Source organism: Lycorma delicatula, chromosome 4 (genome assembly GCF_047948215.1).
Source record: "Lycorma delicatula isolate Av1 chromosome 4, ASM4794821v1, whole genome shotgun sequence".
NCBI lineage: Eukaryota > Metazoa > Arthropoda > Insecta > Hemiptera > Fulgoridae > Lycorma > Lycorma delicatula.
This window is the reverse complement of record NC_134458.1, coordinates 25,955,943-25,981,328: the sequence shown is the minus strand read 5'-3', so window position 1 is coordinate 25,981,328 and position 25,386 is coordinate 25,955,943. Positions and strand designations below refer to the sequence as shown.

General features: G+C 27.3%; 1 protein-coding gene across 1 annotated transcript in view; it reads left to right on the top strand.

Annotated features, from left to right (window-relative positions):
- Positions 1 to 3,119: 3,119 nt before the first annotated feature.
- Positions 3,120 to 25,386, top strand: part of MAPk-Ak2 (MAP kinase-activated protein kinase 2) — a 48,884-nt gene continuing 26,617 nt past the window's right edge. Inside the window, exons 1-6 of the mRNA XM_075362543.1 lie at positions 3,120 to 3,487; positions 11,965 to 12,104; positions 15,484 to 15,548; positions 16,358 to 16,465; positions 21,027 to 21,125; positions 24,709 to 24,784. Of these exons, the coding sequence (XP_075218658.1) occupies positions 3,341 to 3,487; positions 11,965 to 12,104; positions 15,484 to 15,548; positions 16,358 to 16,465; positions 21,027 to 21,125; positions 24,709 to 24,784 (635 nt within the window). The 5' untranslated portion in view covers positions 3,120 to 3,340. The remainder of the gene's footprint in view (positions 3,488 to 11,964; positions 12,105 to 15,483; positions 15,549 to 16,357; positions 16,466 to 21,026; positions 21,126 to 24,708; positions 24,785 to 25,386) is intronic.

Genomic DNA, 25,386 nt, shown 5'->3' with positions numbered 1-25,386 from the left:
ATAGCATGGGCATTACATTGTTGCTGGAAAAAAAATTAAATGCATTTTCTTGACGGGTGATAGGTTAGTAAAATTGATCTTTCATCAAAGTAAATAATAACAATTTGAGAATTCGCTTACTGGATGAGTAACTTTTGAGATTTCTGTACAATTCATGAAATAATTTATTAATCACACTTTATTTTAAGAAACTTCTTCTGAATTAGTAGTAGTAGTAGTAGTAGTAGTAGTAGTAGTAGTAGTAGTAGTAGTAGTAGTAGTAGTAATGGTGGTGGTTTTAGTATGTCTTCCAGTCATACGTTTACAGAACTTGAAGTACAAAGGTCTCCATACTCATTTCCAAATATTCTGTTTTACAATAACCAACTGATATGATCACTGTTACAAAGTTTAGTGTTTTTTGTTGTTTTTTTTTTTTTTTTTTGTAGTAAATAATCTGTTTTTTAGGTACCAAAATTTGTTGATAGCAGATGAGTTGTTTGAAAAGATTATAAATGTAATCAGTAAGAGTAATAAATCTATAATATATGGATCTTCAAGCACTGCATCACAGTCACAAATTAAATTATCTGGTAGAAAAAATAATTATTGTAGAAATATTTTTAGTTTACTACACATATACAAGTAATTATTACTGTTAGTACTGAATAAACAGTTTATAATTTGGTTTATCTGTAAATTTTGCCAATCTAGTAGTAGATCTATCTACACTGATTTATTTGAATATGCTCACAATTACCTTGCTTTCTATTTAATGTTAAAGTGAGTGAACTGCAGCCTTTAAATCTGTTCAAATATCCATAGTTACAATAAATTAATGATTTTCAACAGAATACAGTTTTATGATCACAGTACATCCTGAGATCAGTGTATGTGAAGTTAGTAACAGAACATGTAGTTTGTTATGCCCTGTGCCATCCCTGCATATGGTATAAATTATTGACTTTCGTGCTTATAACAATAAAATTAATATAATTCACAGTGGATCCATAAAACCTGATAAAAGAAAGTAAATAAAAAAGATTTTTTAGGATATCACATTAAGAAAAAGGAAAAGCAATGGAATTATTCATTTCTTAAACATTATCTAATTTTAATTATAACTAACCTATGTCTCTTCCTTGAAACATCTTACAGTCCATTATTGATTTCAAAATGTCTTACCATTATGTTTTCTATCTGATTTCATCCTGTATCTTCAGTTTCATCCATGTGTGAGACTTCTTCCATTATGATTTTGAACAAGGATATTTGTAATCACTTTTCATTATTTTTACAGTATTCTAAAAGGCTACTTCAATTTTCTAAACAAACCCATAATTCCCAATTATTTTTCCTTCTCCTACTATAGTATTACAGTCTTCCAATATTATTATTCTTATATTGTTTATACTTTATATATCTATTTCTTTGCACATCTTATCTATTTCTTCAACTTCTACAGAAAATTTATGGATATATTTCTGTACTATTATAGTAGACTTGGGTTTTTAATTTAACCAAAAAATAATAAAATAATTCTCTCATTATGTTGCCTGTAGATTAGCACATTAACTGTCTTCTACATACTATCTTCTTACTCTATTTATTTTTTCTATTTCTGTATCTCCATTATCCAGTTTTGTGTTAATAATCCAACTATACCCCAAACAAGAATTCCCTTCATCTTTCCATTTTATTTCATTAAATTCCTATTATGTTCAAACTTAACCTATCCATATTTTAAAATTACCTATCCTACCACTCTTGTTTAAAGGTCTGCATTCAATGTGTGTTTTAAACAATGTTATGAATCTTGTATTTTCTTATGACTAGAAATTTCTATCTTGAGATCCAACTGGACGATTACTTTAGCTTGAGATTATCTTATGCAAGAAAATTTCATTATATTTATTTTTTTCTAAAAGGAAAGAAACTAAGAAAACTTTTCCTTGCAAATTACGGTTAACATTTTTTTATTTTATTCATGCAGTACTAATAGCCTAGCTCTTGCAGTGCGTTTAGTTCTTGTTGTTCAAGCTTTATCAACTATTTTAATAATTTCCTTAACAAATTACTAGTTAATCATGGGGGGCATTGTGAAATACATAGGCTGTTGTCCAACACATGTTTTTCGAAATGCACAAATTTTACACACTTACACCTTTTACCTTTACTTTGTTTCTTAGTTTTTAAGCCCAATTATTATAGCCAATAAAAAAGAATATTTCAATGCCAAAAAAATGATTTCTGGTCAAGCTACTGATATTTTTTCCAATAGAATTTCAGCTAGCTTAAACTTACATTATTTCCACATATTTTAAAATCCGAAGGAGTCACTGAAACATTATTGTACAAGTTCAAATTAGCACTGGTTTAATAGAATGGTAGTGAATAATTTGTTAAGTGCAAAAGGCACAGTTATTAACAAGTTTTATTTTGATGATAAAAGTGATTTGTAGTAAATGGTCAGTAAGAGAGTAACAATCCTTCCTAACCTAAACCTATCCGATTTTTTTTTTGGTGAAAAAGTGGCATATGGGGAACGAACGTGTTACACTGACAAATACGTTTTGCGCTGTCACGGATTCCCTCACAGCTCAAAAGCCGAATTTGTTTTCTTTATTATTTCTTCCTTTCCATTATTAATATTAGATACATTTTTAATTTTTATCAAGCACTAGTTTAAAGATAAAATCACACGAGTACGGTACGTAAGTTTTTGGCGAGTGTTTTCAGAGCCGGTTCGTTAAGTACACTTATTTTAATTATTCAGAAAGACGAAGGCAAATTAGTGTTGTTCGGAATAGGGAGAAGAATTTTTTTTTTTAACGTGATGTGGTAATTAATACAATCATGTGTTATTCTGATTAGTACAATTTTCATATTTAATTTTTAATATGTAGTCTAATGTACATTTATTCTGAAAAATGTACAAAAAGATTATGTAGTTCAAAGAAGAAATTGTAGATAATTTTCTAAAACACATAATATTTTTAAGAAAATGCAGGATTCTTTGGTGCTAATCAGTTATTAATAATATTTTTTTCTACATCACTTTTATTCGAAAAACGGTTGACCTTTAACAATATTTATTTTTAAATTCTGTAATCTCTTTGGAAAAATATATCTGTCGGGCGAATCTATGCCTTTAAAAAAAGTAGGGAGTGAGAATGTCTCAGTATTTGTAGAGTTAATGTTATGTTCATTTTGATTATTATTTTGTTATCTTATGTTTTTGTATAATTTCATTTCTGGTGTTTGTTTGCAATTAAACTTGTAATATTTTCACATACACTATTTCTTTCTTGTAGTTGGGTTATTTTAGTGTATGATAACATAACCACAAAGATTTTCAAACATGAATGAAGAGTTGACTAAACGAGTTCCAAAAACCACTACTATAACAGATGATTATGAAATTTGCAGTACTGTTTTGGGTGTCGGAATAACTGGTAAAGTTGTTCAGTGCATAGCAAAGAAAACAAAAGAACGATATGCCTTGAAGGTAAGTACTAGTGAATGACTTGTTTTTAATCACATTTCTGGTAGTCTTCATTTTTTGTTGTTAGCTTTGTGAACTATTAATCAGTTGCATATTAAGTCAGAATGCAGTTTTATATAGATATATATATTTAATTTGTAATGTATTTTTTATTTGGACTAATGAATTTAGGGGGATCAGCTTTCTTTCTTTCCTGTTTAGCCTCCGGTAACTACCGTTTAGATAATTCTTCAGAGGATGATATGTATGAGTGTAATCTTGTACATTCTCAGTTCGACCATTCCTGAGATGTGTGGTTAATTGAAAACCCAACCACCAAAGAACACCGGTATCCACGATCTAGTATTCAAATCCATGTAAAAATTACTGGCTTTACTAGGACTTGAACGCTGGAACTCTCAACTTCCAAATCAGCTGATTTGGGAAGACGCCTTCACCACTAGACCAACCCGGTGGTCTAGTGGTGAAGGAGGGGGGGATCAGCTACCTGCATGTATCTTCACTTCCTTGATAGAATTTTATTGTGTTAGAAAATTTTTTTCTGAAATGTGGCCAAAAATATTCTAATTAGTTTAAGTACAGTAGACTGAAGGATTGTTCAGCAGATCTTTACTTAAATTAAATTTTATTTTTTGTACTAGTACGTAATTTCATGAATGATGAAGGATGCTTCTTAGAATATATCATTTGTGCAAAACCTTACAGTATTTATCAAACCTTACTACAAATCAAAATATGAGTTTTTTTGTAAGGATTTGTTTTTCTTAACTGAGTTATGGTACAAATAATAATAATTGATGTGAATTGATGTTGGCTGTTATCAATAATCTACTTCTTTTGGAGCTGATAGCACAGAGCACTAGAACATGGCTAGCACTATTCTTACTACCATTAGGTGTTAGGTTCTCGATACAATAGTGCTTAAATGATCATATATGTTATAATTCTAAAAAATAAACAGATTATTACATACGCATTTGACATTGTGTAAACTATATGTTTAAAAGTTGTATGATATTTATTCCCTGTAAAGTGCTTATGTACTGTATCAGATATGTATGTATGTCTTAATTGATAAAATTTCTGTTGTTTTAAGCAGTATGAGGTCATTAGAATGTGTGTTTTCATAAAAGATTTTATCAGATGCATCCACATTTTCATTTTTATTGATTGTTTACATTAAAATTTGCTGTATAAAACCAATTTATCGCTGATTTTGAGACATCAATCCCCCTGAATTCTTTTTACTTGTGGGTGACGTGATCCTCATGCACGGCATTAGTTCATTTCTTTTGTTGCCAGCTACGTGCATTAATCTCTATTCTGTAATTTTCAGAGCATAATTCCTTTTATTGACTTCTGTACTTTATTTTGATATGAAATGAATTGATATATTAGTTACCTTATGGTGTCCACTGATTTGTTAGGTATCTTTTTTAATTGAGTTTCATAGTTTGATCTGTATTTACCATTGTAGGTATTGTATTATGTATGAAGATGCAAGTGTTTTTTTATTTGTTTTTAATGGTTTATTTTTTCGTATTAGAATAATTGGGTGTAGTATTGTGGCCATATCAGTACTGAAATATAATATTTATTAGTTTGATGCTGAAGAAGCTAATATTAGCTAATATTAGCTTAAATATAATATTTTATTAGTCTGATGCTGAAGATGAGTAATATTCTAAATTAAATATTTCCTAGTGATTCTAATAAAGAAGAAAATAAAAAATTTATGTAATTATGATTCTTCTGGAAATTAGTAAATTTAAAAGGTGTTTACTATCATTATACAACACAGGAAGAGTTGTCCAAATTAAGTTCACAGTGGGAATATACTTTGTGAATTAAGACCATGCTTGTGGGTATAGCTGACTACATGGTGATAAGCAGAACTCCTATAGTTTTTTTATTAGGTAATTTTTCTCTATATAAGAGAAACCATGTACATAGCTCATAATTATTTCAATCCATAGCTGTTCTTTTTCCATATAGTGCTGATAGTCTCATTACAAAGAACTACTCAAATATTTTGTCCAGCAGTATATGAAAGAGCTACTGTGAGCTCCACACTGAATACTAAATATCCCTTGGCTATTCATTAGAATGTGTCTTTGGACTTTAAAAATGCTTTCAATTTTATTTATGAAAAATAGTTCATTAGTAATGTAGTTTTTTTTATGTTAATTTGCACATTTAGACTCAGTGGGCAGTGACCCCCCTGGTCCTGCAAAATCTTGAACACTTCTCTTTTGCAGCAGTTTGAAGAATTCCTATTCATATGGTCCTAAATTTACATCATGCTTAGTTCTGATAATGTATAACATAAGCGGTTAGAAAAGACAACTTAAAAATGTACAAAATAGATATTAAAAATTAATTAAAGTATTATAAATCTGCTAGCATTGTCAATAGTAGGGGTGTTTGTGTTCACCAGGCTTCTAAGCAGTTAACTTTTAAGTCTGGCAGCCAACCCTTGAAACCTTGACATCATCCTGTGATGCCAGAGGTGATTATGTAAACAGTATACAGTTTTTTATTTACATATTCTCTAACAGGATGATCTTGTCTTGCTTTAATACTTTCCTGCTGACTGGCTTGTGGACATATCAGCTTTTGGTTCTGCTCCTGTACTGCTTATGTATTTATGTCTTGCTTTGTAAATTTTTAAAGCATACTGTTTTTGATAGACATGCATTACAGTATTTAAGTGTAGTGTTTTCCTTGAAGGTGGTTAAAAATGGATTCTATAATTCATTAACTTCTTTTCTAACATATTTCTTTGGTTTAGCAGTCTTAGATTATTCACTCATATAATGAGTGATATATTTGACCTTAATGCAGTGGATATTAGCAGTACTTCAGTTATAAATAATACATTTTTATTATGAATTTAATGTTAGAAAAATAAAGAAGCATTTTTATAATTATAGCTGTTAATATATTTTTATTGTCATGATTTGATGTTTAAGAAATGTAACTTAAACAAAAAGATAAAATGAAATAATTGCATAATATGCTATTATTTCATTTTACAAGCGTGTATGTGACATTACATTAAAAACAATTTTAGTTTATGGTATATAAAGCTGTATTACATTCCCATGTATATACCGGGTGATTCAAAATGGACTTCAGAACTTAAAAAGCATATAAAAATTTATTGAGATAACTTACAGATTCGGTTGAGGTCTCATTTCATAGAAAATCATAAGTTTGTCACCCAACATTCACTTTGGTTCGATGTGGCTTCCATTTGTAATGCAACATACAGCCACCCTGAAGTCGATTTCATTCCAGACTGTGGCTAACAAGTCGGGTTTTACCTCTGCAGCTGCAGCATTAATTCAAAGTCTTAGCTTAACAAAATCAGCAGGCAAAGGTAAACCTGATCTTTAATAAAAGCCCACAATAAAAAATGTGGGCTGTTTCTGTTGCACGGCTTATGCATGTATGCTATGGCATGTATGTGTGACACACACACACCCACACCTTAATTTAAAATATTTATCATTTTTTTAAATATATTTTTTTGTTTATTTAATTCAGTGATTCTAACTAAAGCGCATGCACATACCGTATTTAATTCATGTGGTAGTACTAGCAGCGACGGTCAGCACTAACTAAAAATTTTCAATTAAAAAAGTTTCATTAACTGAAATATCAGAATCAGTTTCATGAATTTTCCAAAAATTTTCAAATATAGTTGAATGATCTAAGTTATTGTTGCTTGTAAAAAGGGATGTAACAGTATTCTTATTTTTAAATTTAGTAGGAAGAGAACTACTAAGAATGTATCCTAGCTTAGTTTATTGAATAATAGGATATCTTGGATCTCGAATAAATTTACAAGGTAAAATAAGATTTAAATAAAATTGGGCTCTGATTAAAATATCAATATTATTTGATATATTAAGTTTATGATTTGCAAAGAATAGATTTTGACGTAGATTAAGATAAGAAGTTTCAAATGTATGTAATGGAAGGTTATGTGTGACAAAACAGCACAATACACCTTGAATGAAAAGTTTTTGTATCGTGAATGCAATACAAGTACTACACTAAAATCAGATTTGGCTAATGCATTATTTATGCCTGAAATAGGCAAATCTTCTTTATTGACTTGTCCCAATTTGCGAGCAAATTTATAAGTGCAAAAGTTTAATTGACTGCCTGAGTGTAACAAGACTACACAAATGAGAATAACTAAAAACATCATGTACATTTCAAACAGCAGTAGACAAAATTACATTTTTGTTTAATTGTAAACATCAGTCACTATTTCTAAATGTATCATTACTTAATTTAGAATTATTAATTTTACAAGTGTGTTGTGTCTTTGTTAACATAAATCACATACGTTATTTGAGTGACACTGATTGTTACTATGACCTTTGTGAAAACATATGAGGCAACAATTATTATCTTCTAGAAAGTCTCTTCTTTCATCATTGGATAAATTAAAAAATTTATGGAATTTTTGTAATTGATGATTGAGCTTATAAATAAATAATGTTTAAAGTTAGATCTAGAATAATAACTAGCATTATGTTTTTTATGAATCTTGTTAATGTTTGAAGTAGGATGTTTGTGATGAGATTTAAATGCATTGTTGTAATGTTGTCCTTTAACATTTCCAGTACTGAATTGTAAGTATGTAGTACTTAAACTAAAATTTTTCAGGATGTGTTGTCTGATCTCAAGAAATTCTAGGAACTGGAAGTTGCATTGCTTCAAATGAGTTGACGAATGAAGAAATGTCATTAATGATTTTAGATAGAAGATTTAATAATTCTCCTTTAAAAATATTTATTATCAAATCATTTTATCAATAAATCTGATGCGATTTTATAATTTTTCATCAATTATTGGAAGATTTTTAATAATGTCTATGGCTTCGTACCTTAGCAACAAATGTAAATAATGTAATTTTTAATATTTGTTAAATCTTTTCGAATGTGGATTAAATCATTAAATACATTAAAAAAGTGAGGCCATTCAAGAATGTCACCTTTAAACAATGACAAATTGATCGGTTGCAATTGTAATTGTTTAGTAGCTGTGTCTACAGAATGTTCTTGATTATTTACTCTATGCTGACTATTTATCTGCAAATAATCCAGTTCTTGTAACGGAGGTCTTATTTGATTTTCTTTGTCATAATTTTGTTCTTTATCCATAATGATTGCAATAACTAATATAGTAAAAAAAAAGAAAGTAAAACACACAAATAATTTTAAATAGATAATAGTGTTAATGTAGATTATAAACCCAGATTCAATGTAGTGAGGAAATATTTTAATTTATAATTTAATTATTATTGAAGATCGCCAATGAAAATTGAATTTACCAAGCTGCAATGTATTTATATATATAAAACAATATTAGAACTTCACATGTAGTTGATATTTCACATAATTATTTAATTATCCAGTCTTAAACATATTTTTTAATTAACTGGCCCGGAGGACCAAAAATGACGTACAACAATTCCAGCTGCAGAGTAATTCATTGGTTGTGTAAACCGTATACATTAAGTAATTGCCAGATAACCAAGTATTGTTAAGCGCTTCCTTTATTTACTTTAAATTTGTATTGAATTAATCATTCATACTTTTAGTTAAGTTCACATTTTTAAATATATATTAAATATGCTACAGCATATTTAACAGATATAGAATTTAGTAATGTTACTTCTTCAGCATTTTAAAAATACATTCAATTAATAATTCTAACAATGATTAAGACCAGCTGGTTCATTAAAAAATAAGAAGAAAGATGACAGATGTTTACATTTAAGCAAGAGGACAAAGAAAACAAATGAATCTGAACACTTGTGCTCCTGTAGATGCATCTTGATCAGTTGATAATTTCATTTAAGGATATTAAAAATTTAATATGCTAGTTACAAATATATACATTGATCAGTATGTTATTTTTTTTTTTAAAGAAGTGTTGGTTTCATACTATAACAAAATATAAAATAAAAGGTCATAAACGTAACTCAGAAGTATGTGAATTAAACTGCAGTAACTGCACTAAATTTACAATGGCTAGATGAGGTGCATATATTTATATGTAGAAAACATACAAGAACTGTAATGACAGAGTCAATCTGTACAAATCACCTCATATCAAGCAGACACATACAAATACCAAGACACATTTTAATCAAATCATGCCGATTATTGTATATTACACGTGAAAAATACAACATATTTGAGCAATATGAAATTTGAAATTTAAAAAAACAAACAGTACAACACAGGTGATCATAAAGGAATTTCCTAATTGCTTTGACACGGATGCAAGATAGAATCTTGGGCAAGACAGTTAACTACCTGAACGAGTATATTGTCTTATCCGAGCTTGCTTGTTTTCCTTATCCTTTGTCTCCTTTTCCCAATTTTTGGTTTTATTGGTAGAGTTCTGACCATATTGCATTTTCCATGCTGGAGATATCAGGAGACAGCCGGTACAACCTCAGTGTTGTCTGATAGGGGCTGCCTGTTGGCCGACTCAGGGACTCCGTTTCTTGTCCAATGGTGCTATACAATAACACTAATGGCTGCCTACCAGGTAAAGTCAGATCTCCTAATCATTCCTATTAAAAAAATAGAGGATTGAATAAATGACTATATACCACCAAAACAAGGAGTTAAGTATTAGCTCCATAAAGGTTTTTAACTACATTTCTGTGTATTTATATATATAAAACAAATTAAAAATAAATGGGTTAACTAGTCTTGGATATTAGTTTAACTATTTTGTATAAAGAATTTATTTTAACAAAGATTCATTGCTGTGTTTTCTGTGAATTAATGGCTCATTAAAGGTCAGTTACATGTATTTTTGTATTATATTGCAAAATTCTTTTTATAATGTTCATTTGTCATCATATATATTTTTTTGTAGGTTTATCTTAATATGTTAGATCTAACTGAATATTTGCAAATTCATTCTGTCTCATAATTTCTTTAAGAACTTATTTTAAGCCATGCGATTACAGAAGTGTTATATCAGATCGCATTCTATTTAAATAATTAATTAAATTACAAAATTATTTCTGATTGTTTTAATGAATTGTAAGTAAAAGAACTAATTAAATTGTGTATGAGATTGCTGTTCAAAACTTCTAATTATAAAATATCTTGTAATTAGTAATTTAAACATTACACCAAAACTTTTTATTTTATGAAGTCATATGAAGAACAAAATATTTTTCATTATCTCGACTTCACTTCACTCCATTTTTTTAAAGTAGGAGCTTTATCTTGCTGCTATGATTCTTTTTTGTTCATAGTTTTTGTAATATTGCTTGTTATTTTTATGAATGAATCATTACGTTTGATTAAAGTAAATGTTTTGATACCATGTTATACTTAAATTTATTTTGTTTTTCTGACAATAATTTTTTATTCAGGTTCTGTTAATACTGTATAATACTTTAATTTTTTTTTTATTGTAACAAAAGTAAAATGTAATCAGAATTGCAAATTTCAAGGTGCACATAATGTCAGTAATTAAATATTCAGAACATTGGTGAATCGAATAGTATTTACCTACTTAGAAAAATCAGTGATTGAACAAATTCTAATTTTCTGTAATTTAAATATCAAATATGGATGTTAACCAGATCTCAAATATTCAGATATCTATTTTGATACTCTTAGTCGTATAATTTAAATTTATATTTATTTGCATACTCATACTCTTATTAATACTTTTTATTTTTAATAAGCATTTAACAAATTTTGTGAAGATCAAAACACGTATTTTGTTTTCATTTTTTTTTTGTATTTATTAAATAAAATTATAAAATGTAAAGTAAAGATCATAAGTTTAAACTAAAAATTAAAAAGTATGTTGTGAAATTTTTATTTTTATTGACCTTTTAGAGCACAAAATTATAGTTCATGAAGACAGTTATTTATTCTTAACTAAAATTATTGTCTGGTTTTATAAATATCTTCCTTATTTCAGATTTATTAAAATAAACAAGCTTTTGAATATGGTATGAGATCAGTTCTGTTTCTTTGCTTGTTACAATTTAAACCAGAGGTATTTCACCATATCTACTAAAAATACTAAATGTATAATTTGAATGATATATGTGATAGAATTGGTAATTATTTAGTATGTAGTAAGAAAATGTACTGCTAGTGAAACTGGTAATTCACTTTTTGATTGTTACACATATTTCATTAATTTAAATTACTTTCATAGCTATGCAACAAGATTTAACTAATAAAACATAATTAATTTGCCTTGATCTTAATGCTAAAATTCATAGGTGATTAAAATCTATTTATTTTGGTTGTAAAATTTTTATCTTAATTTCAATACTGTTCTGTGTCAAATATTTTTACCATTCGTAATTGTGGCAGATAAATTACCAAAAGTATATTTATTTGTTTTTCTTTATTTCTTATGTTATTATTCAGTGAATTTCTTGCTGAATCGATTTGTTTTTATGTTAGGTACTTCGAGATTGTGTCAAAGCTAGAAGAGAAGTCGATCTACACTGGAAAGCTAGTAGCTGTGTACAGGTTGTGAATATTATTGATGTTTATGAAAATACTTATACAGGCAGTAGATGCTTGCTCGTTGTTATGGAATGGTAATTATTATTATTTTTGTGGTTAGATGTGCTCATGTATAAACTATCTATATTATATATGTGCACCTATGTATATATATATATATATAACATAAAAATGTGGTTTCTTCGGAACATAAACCTATCATGCCACAGCACTAAACTTATTATTGATCATTTCTGAGGAGTTTAGGTTTGAATAACTCACAGATGCCCCATATATATATATATTAGTAACAATAATAAATCATGAAAATTTGTAATCATCTTAAATGTTGAGCTTATAGCACTGTCAGCTTCATACATATTAACTTCATCACTATCTAATACCATAGTTATGCTCCCATTGTTATTCATGCACTAATTCAGAAAAGTTGAAAGATTTAACACAAATACAAACTGTGAAACATGTAAAAAAAATATGTAAGTTTAGTTTCATTTTTATATAGTTATTCAGTCATCAAACGTAAAGAGAATCCAGTACAAGCAAGAAAATTTTGGATTTTTTTTGGATATGAGGCTCAGCACTTTTCACAAGTAAAAAGCATCCAAAACATTTAACTCCAAAGACTTTTTTTTGTATCAATAAAAACCTTTTAAATTGAAGGATTGTTTGCAGTAGATTCTTTATTTGAGTATGAATAAACTTTTCATCGTTACAGTAATGAGGAAAAAAATAATAGTTTTTTATAAACAGCTTGCTAAAGCATACCTAGACAGAATAGCAGGCACTTACAAAACATATTTTTCTTCCTTTAATAGGATTTATTTCTACATTTGTGTAAATCTTGGATATAAACATTTTCTGTGTTAATCAGTATTTTTCAGGTCATCAGTTATATAAACTTTCATGTAAACTGAGTAGCTTACAACTGTAAAATCGGTTGGAATCTAATATTTCATGTTAACAAATATTTCCTATTATATTATAAACATTATGCATAATATACCATGAAAAAACAGAAGTGTTACTAGTTTTCTTAAACATTTATCTAAAAAATTTTTTAAAATTTATTTTCATCACTAGAGAACTAATTATTAACTAACACATCAAAGATTAAAAATAATTTTTTAAAACCATATTTTGTTACGATGTCGTAAGTAAGATGTATTCTATTCATCGGTAGAACAATGAGACAGATATAAAATTGACTATACCATATATTTTCTAGCTTGACTATACTGTTTATTTCATCGCTAAATAATTTTCACTGTACTCTAACATCAACAAAGCAAACTAACATTACTTATTCTAACATGAGACACAGAACTGCCACACACACACACACATAATAGAAAATAAACAAAAATTAAATAGAGAGTTATATTTTATACGAAAAATTCCACACTTAACGATTATGATATTGATCCGTATCATTAACATGTGTAAAATCATATATAAATAAAAATGATGATAAATATAACAACTTTTTATTTAAACTATGACTTTTTAAATTAATTTATACAGTAAAAATATCATAATAATTTTTTTTTTTTAGTACAAATTGTTCTGGTATGTAGATTTATATAGATACAATAACTGTAAAAAAAAACTTTTTATCTTTAACTATTTATTATTTTTATCTTGCTTATAACTGTATAAAAAATTAAATAAAACAATTAAAAATAGAGGTAAAACTGTATAAATAATTCAGATAGATGTGTTATCTTTATAATTGCTTATGACTGACCATATTTATATTAGAAAACGGAATGGTAATTAAAATAAAGTTTAGTGAGCTCTTAAAAATAGTAATTATAATCTATGAAATTTGGAAAACAATTAATAAAACTTACAATCACTAGTATAGAAAGTTAATTTTAAATTAATCTTTTCCCAAAAAAGTTGGAATATTTAGATAATTAGTAAATTAATATAAATAAAAATTATTAATTAATATAAATTTGTAACAGAGAATGAGATCATTACAAAAATTCTTTTTATATATGTATATATATAATAATATATATATATAATAATACATTATTTGTGAGTATATATATATATATATATATATAATAATACATTATTTGTGAGTATATATATATATATATATATACTCACAAATAATGTATTATTATATTACTATAGTATAACTACTAGAAACAAACTAAATTTGTTAAAAAAAAAATCTTACATCTATATACCTACATCACTATAAATTTTATATTCATCCTTGTGTTCTACTAGATGTGTATATAACAGATTCTATTAACAAGAATTCTTTTTATAAGAAAATTTAAAAAAAATTGTTTAATGATTAATAATTAATTCTTGTTGATGACACAATATATAAAAAATATATTAAAAAAAAATTTGTATATATATTGTAGATTATTTTTTAAATCAATTTTAAGAATCATACTCCTGTACTATATACAAATATATTTATTTTATTTTATTCTATTAGATCAACCAAAGAACATAATAAATAAAGTAGAATGACTTACCTTATTACACTGTATATGCAAGAGCGCTTTCAGGATTTACTTGCATCATCAGCCGCATTACATATTCATATATTCATCTCAAATTATATTACAAACTTAATAAAATATAATAACTTATCGTGCATTTATTTATTGTATTTAAAATGTAAAACCCTTAAGCTTTTTATTTCAATAATTTAAAACTTTTCAGTTAAATTAAAAATTAAAACAAAATTAAAAAAATTTTAAATATAATGTAAAATTAATTAAAGTACAAACGTAACAATTTTTATAATTTAATTTTAATTAATTTTTAAATTTTGTTTTAATTTTTTATTTAACTGCATAAAAATTTAGTCTTAAAATAAAAAGATTAAAGGTTTTAAATTTTAAATAAAATAAATAAAAGTTTGTAATTAATTTGACATGAATGTATGAATATGTAATGCAGCTGATGATGCGAGTAAATTGTGAAAGCGCTCCTGCATATATAGTGGAATAAGGTAAGTCATCCTACTTTATTTATTCTCTATTTTGTTGAGCTAATGGAGTAAAATAAAATAAATATTCTAGATATATATATATTTTTTTAAGTAGATTGTTTATACTTTATATTTTGGTAGTCATTAGTAATTAATATCTCAATAGATAAAAAAGGTGTTTGTAAATAATAATATTTATATTTATAAGTACAAAATTATATTTCTCATCTTATACTTCCATTTCTATTTTGTACTAGTAGTTGTGTTCAAACACTTGGTAAAAAAAGTAAAGAAGGTCAATGAATATATTTAGTTGTGTATGTGATGTTTCTGGTAGGTGGTTTAGTCTATTAAATCATCAGTAGACTATTACATTTGTCCAGATATTTTTGTTTTGTCTGTTTATTCGACTGTTTTAGATTGGTTATAAAGGATCTTTTTTTTTCATAAATGTTTTAATTTTTTAAGTAATTTTTTTTTTTTTATAGTATGGATGGTGGAGAATTGTTTCAGAGGATTCAAAATAAGAAAGATGGTGCTTTTACTGAAAGAGGTTAAGTATTGCTTTATTTTTTTAGTGTAATTAATTGATATTTTTACTAGCATGTAGGTGGGTACCTCATAAAGTCATGTATGTTCACAGGAAATCTATTTGGCAGAAATCCTCCATTTTTTTTTAATAGTTAAGATATGCTTTACGCATAATAAAAGTGCCGTTGCTACAGTAAGGAAATCATTTAGAAGTAGTTTACTTGTTTATGCCTCCTTACAACTTGGAAGATATAGTTTGCAGATCGTATTTTACAAAGTTTTTTATTCAGGTTATTATTGCCAACTCTCTTCTGTAACTGAATCATTATTTACATTAGGTGCTGTATGTCAAGAATGTATTTACTGCCTAAATTCAAGACATGGTATATATCCCGTACTATTCATTTTTCTCTCAAGAAAAGAATGTAGGTTCTCAATTGAAAAACTGCTTGTGAGCATGTATGCAGTGATATATTTATGTAAAAGACAGTAAAATAACCATTCTTAATGTATATCTTTTATGTTAACTGATATTTTTCAGATAAAAATCTGAAGCATTGTTCAGAAGCTTGGTATTATTTAGTTGTTAAGCAGCGTTTCACAATACTATTTTCATGTTAAATATATTTCACTGGATTTTATTAAATCATTTTATTTATATGATTTACAAAATTTGAATGACTAGTTTAGAAATATCTTTTTAGTTTTAAGAGGTTGTAAGTTCTTGACAATTAAATATATTCGTATCGATAGAAATATTAATACAATTTCTTTTTCATCATTTATCATGATCACTGCATTACATAAGTAACTATTTTTATTTTATTATAGAAGCTGCTAAAATCATGTATGATGTATGTTCTGCTGTGAAGTTTCTTCATGATAGACACATAGCTCATCGTGACCTAAAGCCTGAAAATCTTTTGTACACTAAACCAGGTATTTGTTATTTTATTTTAATATACCGTATAATCGTACCAGTTTATATAGGTTTTTATAGATGACTTTTTGTTAGTTCATACTGGACTAGAGTGGACATACAAAAATTTTTAACAATGATTATTAATTTACGATTGATAATTAATTTTGAAAAAATAACAGAAATCTAAAAGTAACTTTCTTATGAGTGAGTTATACCTGATATAAACCATTCATAAGGAAGTTACTTTTTTCTTATCAAATTTGATTACCCTTTTAATTAAATTTGATTATTAAATAATTTTTTTGTATTCTGTAACATGTTATTAGGGAGTGGAAAATTTATTTTCTGAAAATAACACATTTAGTTCTCCATAAATGTTCAACTGCTGTATTTTGGATCAGATTCTATAGAGAATAAAACGATTAAAAATTTTACTTTTGTTTACTTTTACTTTTTGTTTAGTTATACTTCTTTAAAGAAACCAGTGAAATTAAAGCAAGCTTAAGTGCTGCATCTATAATTAAAAACTGAGTCATTGAAAATAGCTTCTGATTAATCCAGATTGACTGATCCGGTCTAAGTGCAGTCCCCCCTTCAAATGTTAATTAACAGATCTGTATTCTGATTGAAGTTTGGGATAAGTTGAAAAAAAATGATATTAAACTTAACTAAATTGCATTTGTTCATTAAACAGATGTTTTCAATAACTGTATAGTATTTATAAAAAAAAAATAAAGAGTTTTTGAGCATTTTCTGTGTACAATTTTATTTCAGTAACTAACTATTTTGTGCAGTACTTTCTTTTAATTTATGAAAAGACAATAATCGCCCCTATATTTTATCAAGGTAAGTATCAGAGCAACATAAGTTAACTTAATGATAAAATTGGTCATCATAAATTTTGGAACCGGAAGGTGTTCTGTATAGTATTTTATACACTGAATCTGAATATGTATTCTGGAACAACCCATCGCTTAATGTTCTTACAACCTCATAAATTTATTTGTTCCATCATACACGGAACAAACAATACAAATAAGATAGTACATCTGTATGTTTGCTTATTCACATCTGATTTATATTGTAATGCATGCTGTAGACCTACATTTGATACATAACAGTCTAATCATGTCATTACACGTATAGACATTAGTGAGTCAAGTAATGAATAATTCAGCCTGATGAAATTTTCTTCAGTATGAGTTCAGCTCTTGCTATGACTTCTATGTTCTTTAGTTCTGGTAGTGGTTTTATCATTCACATTATAAAGATTGTTTCATAAGCGATGCCGTAAATTTAGCGAAAGATTTTTATGACAGAACAACTTTTGGAATTATTTTATTGAACATCAAGATTTGTTAAGTTGTTCGTGTGTGTGTGTTTCATGCTGTTTTATTACAGTCCATAGTGAAACAATTTTATGAAGTATTTTAAGTAATTAAGTATTTATAAATTAAAATTTAATTATTTTTGTGATTAAGTATTTCTGTAATATTTCAGTTTTCTTTCATTCATTAAAACATTTTGAATTTTGCAATGAATAAAAATCGGGTGTGTAAAAATTCTCTAAATATTTTTTGTTACATTTGCTGAGAATTCACCGTGAAAAGTCAGTGAAAACCAGTAGCAAATTTGCTGAAAACTGCTTACAAACATTATTTTTTCTGTCCCTTGGGAGATCAAGATAAATCCTGGACTCCACATGTAGCATGCATCAAGTGCTACATTACTAATCCAGTGGCTAAAAGGAAAAAAAGAGAGTTTGCCTTTTGGCGTACCTATTTGGCAAGAGCCTACTAACCATTATGATGACTGCTATTTTTGCTTAACAAATGTTAACCGGTTTCAATTCAAACAATTAAAGCAGTATTGCATACCCAAATATTCATTCAGCTATGAGATCAGTATTTCACAGTGTTGATTTATCGATTCCAATCGCTCCAATTTCTTGGAAAGAAATTTCTGATTCCCCAGAAGGCTCTACCTATGAATTGTCAACTTCAATAGATATTAATTATATTCCAAAAGAATGAAATACTGTACCTCACCTCATCACACAAGAACTGAGCAACTTAATTCATGGCTTATATTTGTTGAAGCAACATGCAAAACTCCTAGGTTCACATCTTAAAGAATGTAATTTATTAAACAAGGATACTTAAATTTCACTACATAGAAATCAAAACAAAAATTTACTGAAATACTTTAAAAGAGATGGTTTAATTTGTTCCTGCCATGATGTTAGGGGGCTAATGTCTGAACTGGACATTAAATATTTTATTTACGATCAACGTTTATTTATAGACTCATCAAAAAGAAGCTTAAAGGCAGTGTTGCTTAACTCTAATAAGTTTACTTCTATACCTGTAGCACATGCTGTAGGAATGAAAGAAACATTTTAAAGTATATCAAAAATTTTAAAAGCTTTTAAGTATGATGAACACTCATGGCGAATTGTTGCTGACCTGAAAGCGATAGGGCTTCTTCTCGGTCTCCAGAGTGACTTTACAAAATATATGTGTTTGTGGGATAGTCGGTCTACAGATAAACACTACGCGGTTAAAGACCAGCCAAAAAGAAATCACTGTACCTCAGGAAAGGAAAATGTTCATATGCCTCTTGTCAAAGCAGATTGTATTATTTTACCACCTCTACACGTAAAACTAGGCCTGATGAGAAATTTTATAAAAACATTAGATAAAGATGGAGACAGCTTTAAATATTTAGCCGAGGTTTTTTCACAATTAAGTAAAGCCAAATTAAAAGAGGGAATATTCATCAGGCCACAAATAAGAAAATTAATTCGTGAAAATAAATTTGACAGCAAACTGAATCCTAAAGAACTAGTAGCACAGAAGTCATTCAAAGATGTTATGACTGGTTTTTTCAGAAAACCACGATCGGCTTATAAATGAACTCTTTAGTGAACTACAGAAATTTAGGCTGCAGAATGTCATTGAAAATTCATTTTTCACATCCTCATTTGGACTTTTTCTCTTTAAACTCCGGTGACATCAGCGACGAAGAAGGAAAAAGGTTCCACCAAGATATATCGCAGATGGAATAATGTTATCAAGGCAGATGGGATGAATCTATGATGAGTGACTGCTGCCGGATGATAAAAAGAGGTGACTTAAGAAAATAAGAAAAAAGAAATTAAGATAAACGTAAACATCTGCAAAGTAAAGGTAGGAATTTTAATTGCGCTGACCTGTCTAAACTAAGTTTCAGGGAAGATTGTTTTATTTAATATTTGTTATTCTAAACGTATTTCCATTTATTTTAAACATCTATAATTTATTTATGTTTATAAAATTATATTATATAAAAAAGTTAACTCATCTCCCAGAGGTAGGGCTTTTTTAATATCTTATATTTCAAAACTTTTTAATATGTATCTCTTTTATGTTACTTGGCTATTGTAAATCTTGGTATATAAAAGTTGAGTTTTCAGAGCTTGAAATCTAATTTTTACTTTAAAAACTTCTAAAACTAGTTTTTATAAATAGGGTTAGATTTTTTGAAAAATCTTGTCAAAAATGTTTTACTGATATTTTCTCCAATGATATTATTTTTAATCTAGTCGGTCTTTTCCTGATGTTCAAGCTACTTCAGCAAATTTTGTGAATCTAGCTTAAACTCCTCCTGAGATATAATACCATGTAGGGTAGATAAACAATTTTATAAGTAAGATTCTTGAATTCATGACCTCAAAATGTTGAGGAAAACAAAAATTCAGAGTCGGCAGTTTCTGTTCAACAGGATACTTTAGTAGTTGTTACGTTTAATAAAAGTTACAAAAGACAACAAAGTGGTTAGTCCGTTCAATACGAAAAAATAATTTATGAAATGGTGTTGATCAAAAATATGTGAAGATCATATAGAAAATTTTATCCATTTTGGAATAAGAAAGTGACAAGTTAAAAATTTTCTTACATTATCTTATTGTTCTTTTACATATCTGGTCTTTTTTCCTTTTATCAACCTCAACATTTAGGCACGTATTACTATGCTTAAGAATTATTTATATTCCCTTGTCATACTTGTCCATTAACATCCATCCAGAGATTTAATAAAAACAGTCTCATGTAACATGCATGTAACGTGAAAAAAAGATACAGAAACTTGTTGATCTTGAATCGGGCATGAAATGTGTACCTGTTCAGTAGCGATGCACAAATGGTATTATTTTCCACACAATCCTTGTAATAAATAAATAAATAGAATCGGTTCAGAATAAATAAAAATTATGAAGGTATTAATTGAAATATATTTTAGTATGCTTCGATGTAGAAATTCAGTTTCATTTAATTAGTATTATTTAGAATAAAAACTCATCGACAGAGTTTAGTGTAGTAGGATTGGTTTTCTTAAAGAAAATCTTTTAATTTGAAATATATTGGTCACAAAATCTTTTTGATAGATGAAAATGGTAATGGAAGCATAATAAGGACATTTTCTTGTAGACCAAATTATTGTGCTATGTTTATGTACATAAGTGACACAATTGTTCTATGTAGATTAAATATCAGGTAATTCTTTAGATTTCAGTTCTATAAAATAATAATGTTCTTTCAGATCAGACCGGAATTTTAAAATTGACTGATTTTGGATTTGCAAAAGAAGTTATAGCTAAAGGAACACTTCAGACTCCATGTTATACTCCATACTATGTTGGTAAGTTTGCTATTCTATTTTGTACAAAAAATATATTAAATGTATGAAATGTTCATGTAAATGCATTTACCCTGATTTTGTTTGTAAACTTGTATTCATTATTAGCTTAAGAAAACGATAGATTAAGTAAAAGTTTTTTGTTTTAGAGTTTGATAAATATTACTTCATATACTAAATGTAGGATTATTTGATCATTTAGGGTTATAATATGTAAACCATTTTGCAAAATGTAGTTCATAGTTGTAGATTTCATTGTTTAAACATGTGAAAAGGTCATTTTAAAATCTAGATAGAGTCAGGACTGCAGAAGGTTAATTGCACTACTGAAGAAGTGATTACACTTCTTCAGCTTCTTCTCTATTTTTGTATTTTTCTTTTTAGTATTTCTTTTTTCTTTGCATTATAAGTTATACTCCAACAGTGATATTTACTTTATTGAAATGATGTTATATGTCATGTAACATCTTCTGTATCATTCATGTGTGAGAAAAGAACCTGAAGGAAATGTTTAATTTATTCTGTATAAAGCTAGTCGACTTCCTTTTTTTAGAGTTAAAAAGTCTTGATATTGAGTCAAGAAATACACTGTTAAAAAAATGGATGTTACATTTATTGATTATCCTTACAACTTCATCATCTCAAAGAATAATATTTTAGGTATTAAAAATATGGGAAATCAGGATAAAATTCCAAAGCCTATAGTCATTTTAAAATCCCATGTATATTAATGGAGTTAAGATGTAGTTGTCCTTCAGATTGATGACTGAGTAAGTACATTAGAGTTGTGCTTTTGTATTTCTCCTTAATTGAGATGAATTATGGAACTAAAAGTGAACTCTAATAAAACTTTTATAACAAATAATACATCTATGTGTGCAGCGACTACTATTAGAAACTGGCTTCTTTCATCACCGTGAGTGAGTTTACATTGCATCAACTACACTCACTCCATATCAGACATACCTTTTAGCATCATTCAAGCTGAAGTTTAAATTTTAATCATTCTTATGTAATTGGAGAAATTACAAAATAATTAGAATTAAAAATTGTTATTACTATCTCAAGGTATTTAGAGGGCTAGTAGTAATGTAACAGTTCTTCTGATGAAATAGTGAAATCACTTCACTTTGAAGATTTGATTCCCAATAAGATTCCGACATTTTCTTATATCATTTCATCACTTTATTTAATGAGTCATGAAAAGCATATAGGCAGAGGTTCATGGCCTCATCCAATACTCATCACCCAATTATATTATGGCCTTTGTTATTACGTTATATTTATTTATTTTCATACTTCATTTTGACTATTTAACCCACACTCCTCTTGCTTCCACTTTTTCTTCAATCTACACCCTTGCTAACCTCTTTATTTTGATTTCCTATTATACAGTTGATGTGCTTGGCATGCTGATATGCAATCATATAAATGACTCGGTGAAAAGAGTAATGGAAAACCACTTCTTTTTTCTTAGTCTACCTTGAATGGGATGCATGTTATGTAATTTTTCAGAGTGACTTGTCATTCATCAGGTTATTACAATTGATATGGTTATGGCATTTAAATTACATATACAGTTTTTTAGATAAAAAATATATTTATATATTTGGTTTTACAATTTATGTTATAAACCCAGATTTTATTCAAGATATCAGTTTAATCGATAATCGTTAAAGTTATGTTATTGTAAAAATAATAAAAAATATCCTAAGGTTACTATAAATGCTGCAATCAAAAACTACAATAGATTCATATTGAATTCCAAAATTTGATGCCTTTAACTAAAAATTGTTTGTGTTAAATTACTAATTATATACCTGCTTGTATTCTTTTTTTCCTCATAACTGTTGTAGAAAAGGAATGCACATTTCACATTTAAATCGGTTTTACTTATTGATTGACATTTATCTTTAGTTACTGTTGGAATTATCAGTATCAACATTATTTAGTTAAAATGTTCTACGATTTTTTAAAATAAAAATATATTTAAATCCTAGAGACATTACTGCTTGTTGAATAAACAGGTTCAGTAACAAAATTGAGCATTTTCAAAATTTTTTCGATTGAGGTTATAATTATAAAAATATATTTATTACATTACCTCTTTTCATTTCCATAGTGATTAAAAAAAATCCCTTTCAGCATGCTGGAAGGTGGAGGCAGATTTCACCAATGCTAAGTAGGGGATAAAAAAGATGCCCACCTTAGAGTTAAGAAAAACTTCAAATTTACTCAATAAGACAATGGTTGCTTGTGAAAAAAGTTTCCCATGTTTAGCATATGACAAGCCCCATCTTATAATTCCAGCAACATTTTGGTCATCTCTTGCCGTAAGGATTGGTCATATCAAAAATAGTTTCAGGCAAATGTTTTAGGTAATGTTTAGAGGAGTAAAACGACCACTTTAAACTAATTTGATACTTTGCCTATTAAGGGAGGTATGATTATTTTTTGTCTTTGAAACCCAATTTTTTTCCACCCCCTGGGCCAATGGTTGGTGATATCAAAAAATGTTACTTATAAAGTTTTAGGCCTTTTTCCAAAAAAATAGTAGGAACTGTAAAAGAATTCGATATTTTACTTAATAAGAAAGTTATAGCGATATCTTGTTTTTCTGGAAAAGCCCCCCCCCCCCATTTCCATCCCCATGGTTCAATTTTGGCCATTAGCAAACTTGACCGAGATTTTGGGACGAGTTAGTTTTAAGAAACAATTTGAAAGTGATTGGCACAAAATTATGGCAGTTATCGTGTCCACAAGAAAGTGAAGTGTATATATATATATATATATATTGATTTTTCTAAAGTCAATACTTATAAGACCCATATTTCTCTGTACCAATACATTGTATTTTTTATAATCAAAATCTAACTTGAACAACATTATATGGTGGTATAAATCTAATTATTTTATTTTTAAAGTTAATTTTAATTTTTAATTGATGTCACATTTAAATATATGTGATTATTTTATTTAATTGACTTCATGTTTTCTATATATGATAGTAATTTTTATTTTTTTCTAAAAAATAAATTATGATTTGATATGTAATTTTATATAATTTATATACAACTTATGTGGGATCCAACAAAGGTTCTATTGGAATAAAGAAAATAAAATAAGGTAAGTGTCATTTGATTTACTTTTTAATTCTGTACTTGGGTTGTTCAAGTTGGTTTTTGATTATAAAAAATACAATATATATATATATATTGTATTTTTGTATATATAAACTTTTGAGCTGACGGTGGTTTTGGGGTCTGGGCGATGTGAAATGCAAAGATATGTCAAAATTTTCTGGAAGTCGAATCATGGCATCCATTATAATAGGTAGCTTTCTTATGAAATCTACCTAAAAATATGTTTGTGATAAAGTTTATGTTCAATGACTGTAAAATAATTGACAACAGAAATAATTCTGTGTAGTGTGAGTAATCTTCTCCAAATAAGGGTCAACACTAAAATACTTAATAAGAATTAAAAAATTAACATTGTAGTGTATTATTGATGAATTCTTAAATTTCTAAATTCAGCTAGTAATTTTTTACTTAAAAAAAATTTTTTTTTGTTTTTTTTTTTTAAGCTCCAGAAGTTCTGGGACCACAGAAATATGATATGAGCTGTGATATTTGGTCACTTGGAGTAATTATGTATATTTTGTAAGTAGTTGGTCTTTTTAGTAAATATTTTTGGTAAATTTAAAATTCTCCTTTTCGTTAATAACTTCGTAAATTGTGTAAAAAACATACTATTTTCTTGATTTTGGGTTTGTAAGTACTTTTTTTTTTTGTTAAAAAATAAAGCTCATTCATTGCATTCTTTTTTTATAGTCTTAAATGTTTTGATTTCTGTTTTCCAGTGTTTAAAATAAAACGTTATAAGTATTAAACAAATATATTATGAATCTTAAGAATATTAATTTTTTAGTAAATCCATGTTATTTTAGTAATTCTATTATAAAAACAGAAATTCTATTACAGATTTTATTTTGCCATACATGGTTGCCTGATAGTTTATCTCCTTTGTTTTCACGTACTTCACTTCTTACAGTTGTTATGTGATCATTGGTGCATTTTCAATTGAAAATAATTTGCATTTATCCATTTCAGTATTATAAAACTGATTTATTTATGGGTATCTGTTTTTTGCAAAAAAAATCCCAGTAAAATATACACAATAAAACAGTTATGAATTAAAACACAATAAAAAGTAAACCAATCTAATTACAAATACTACCGATAATTTAAAAATATTATTAAAA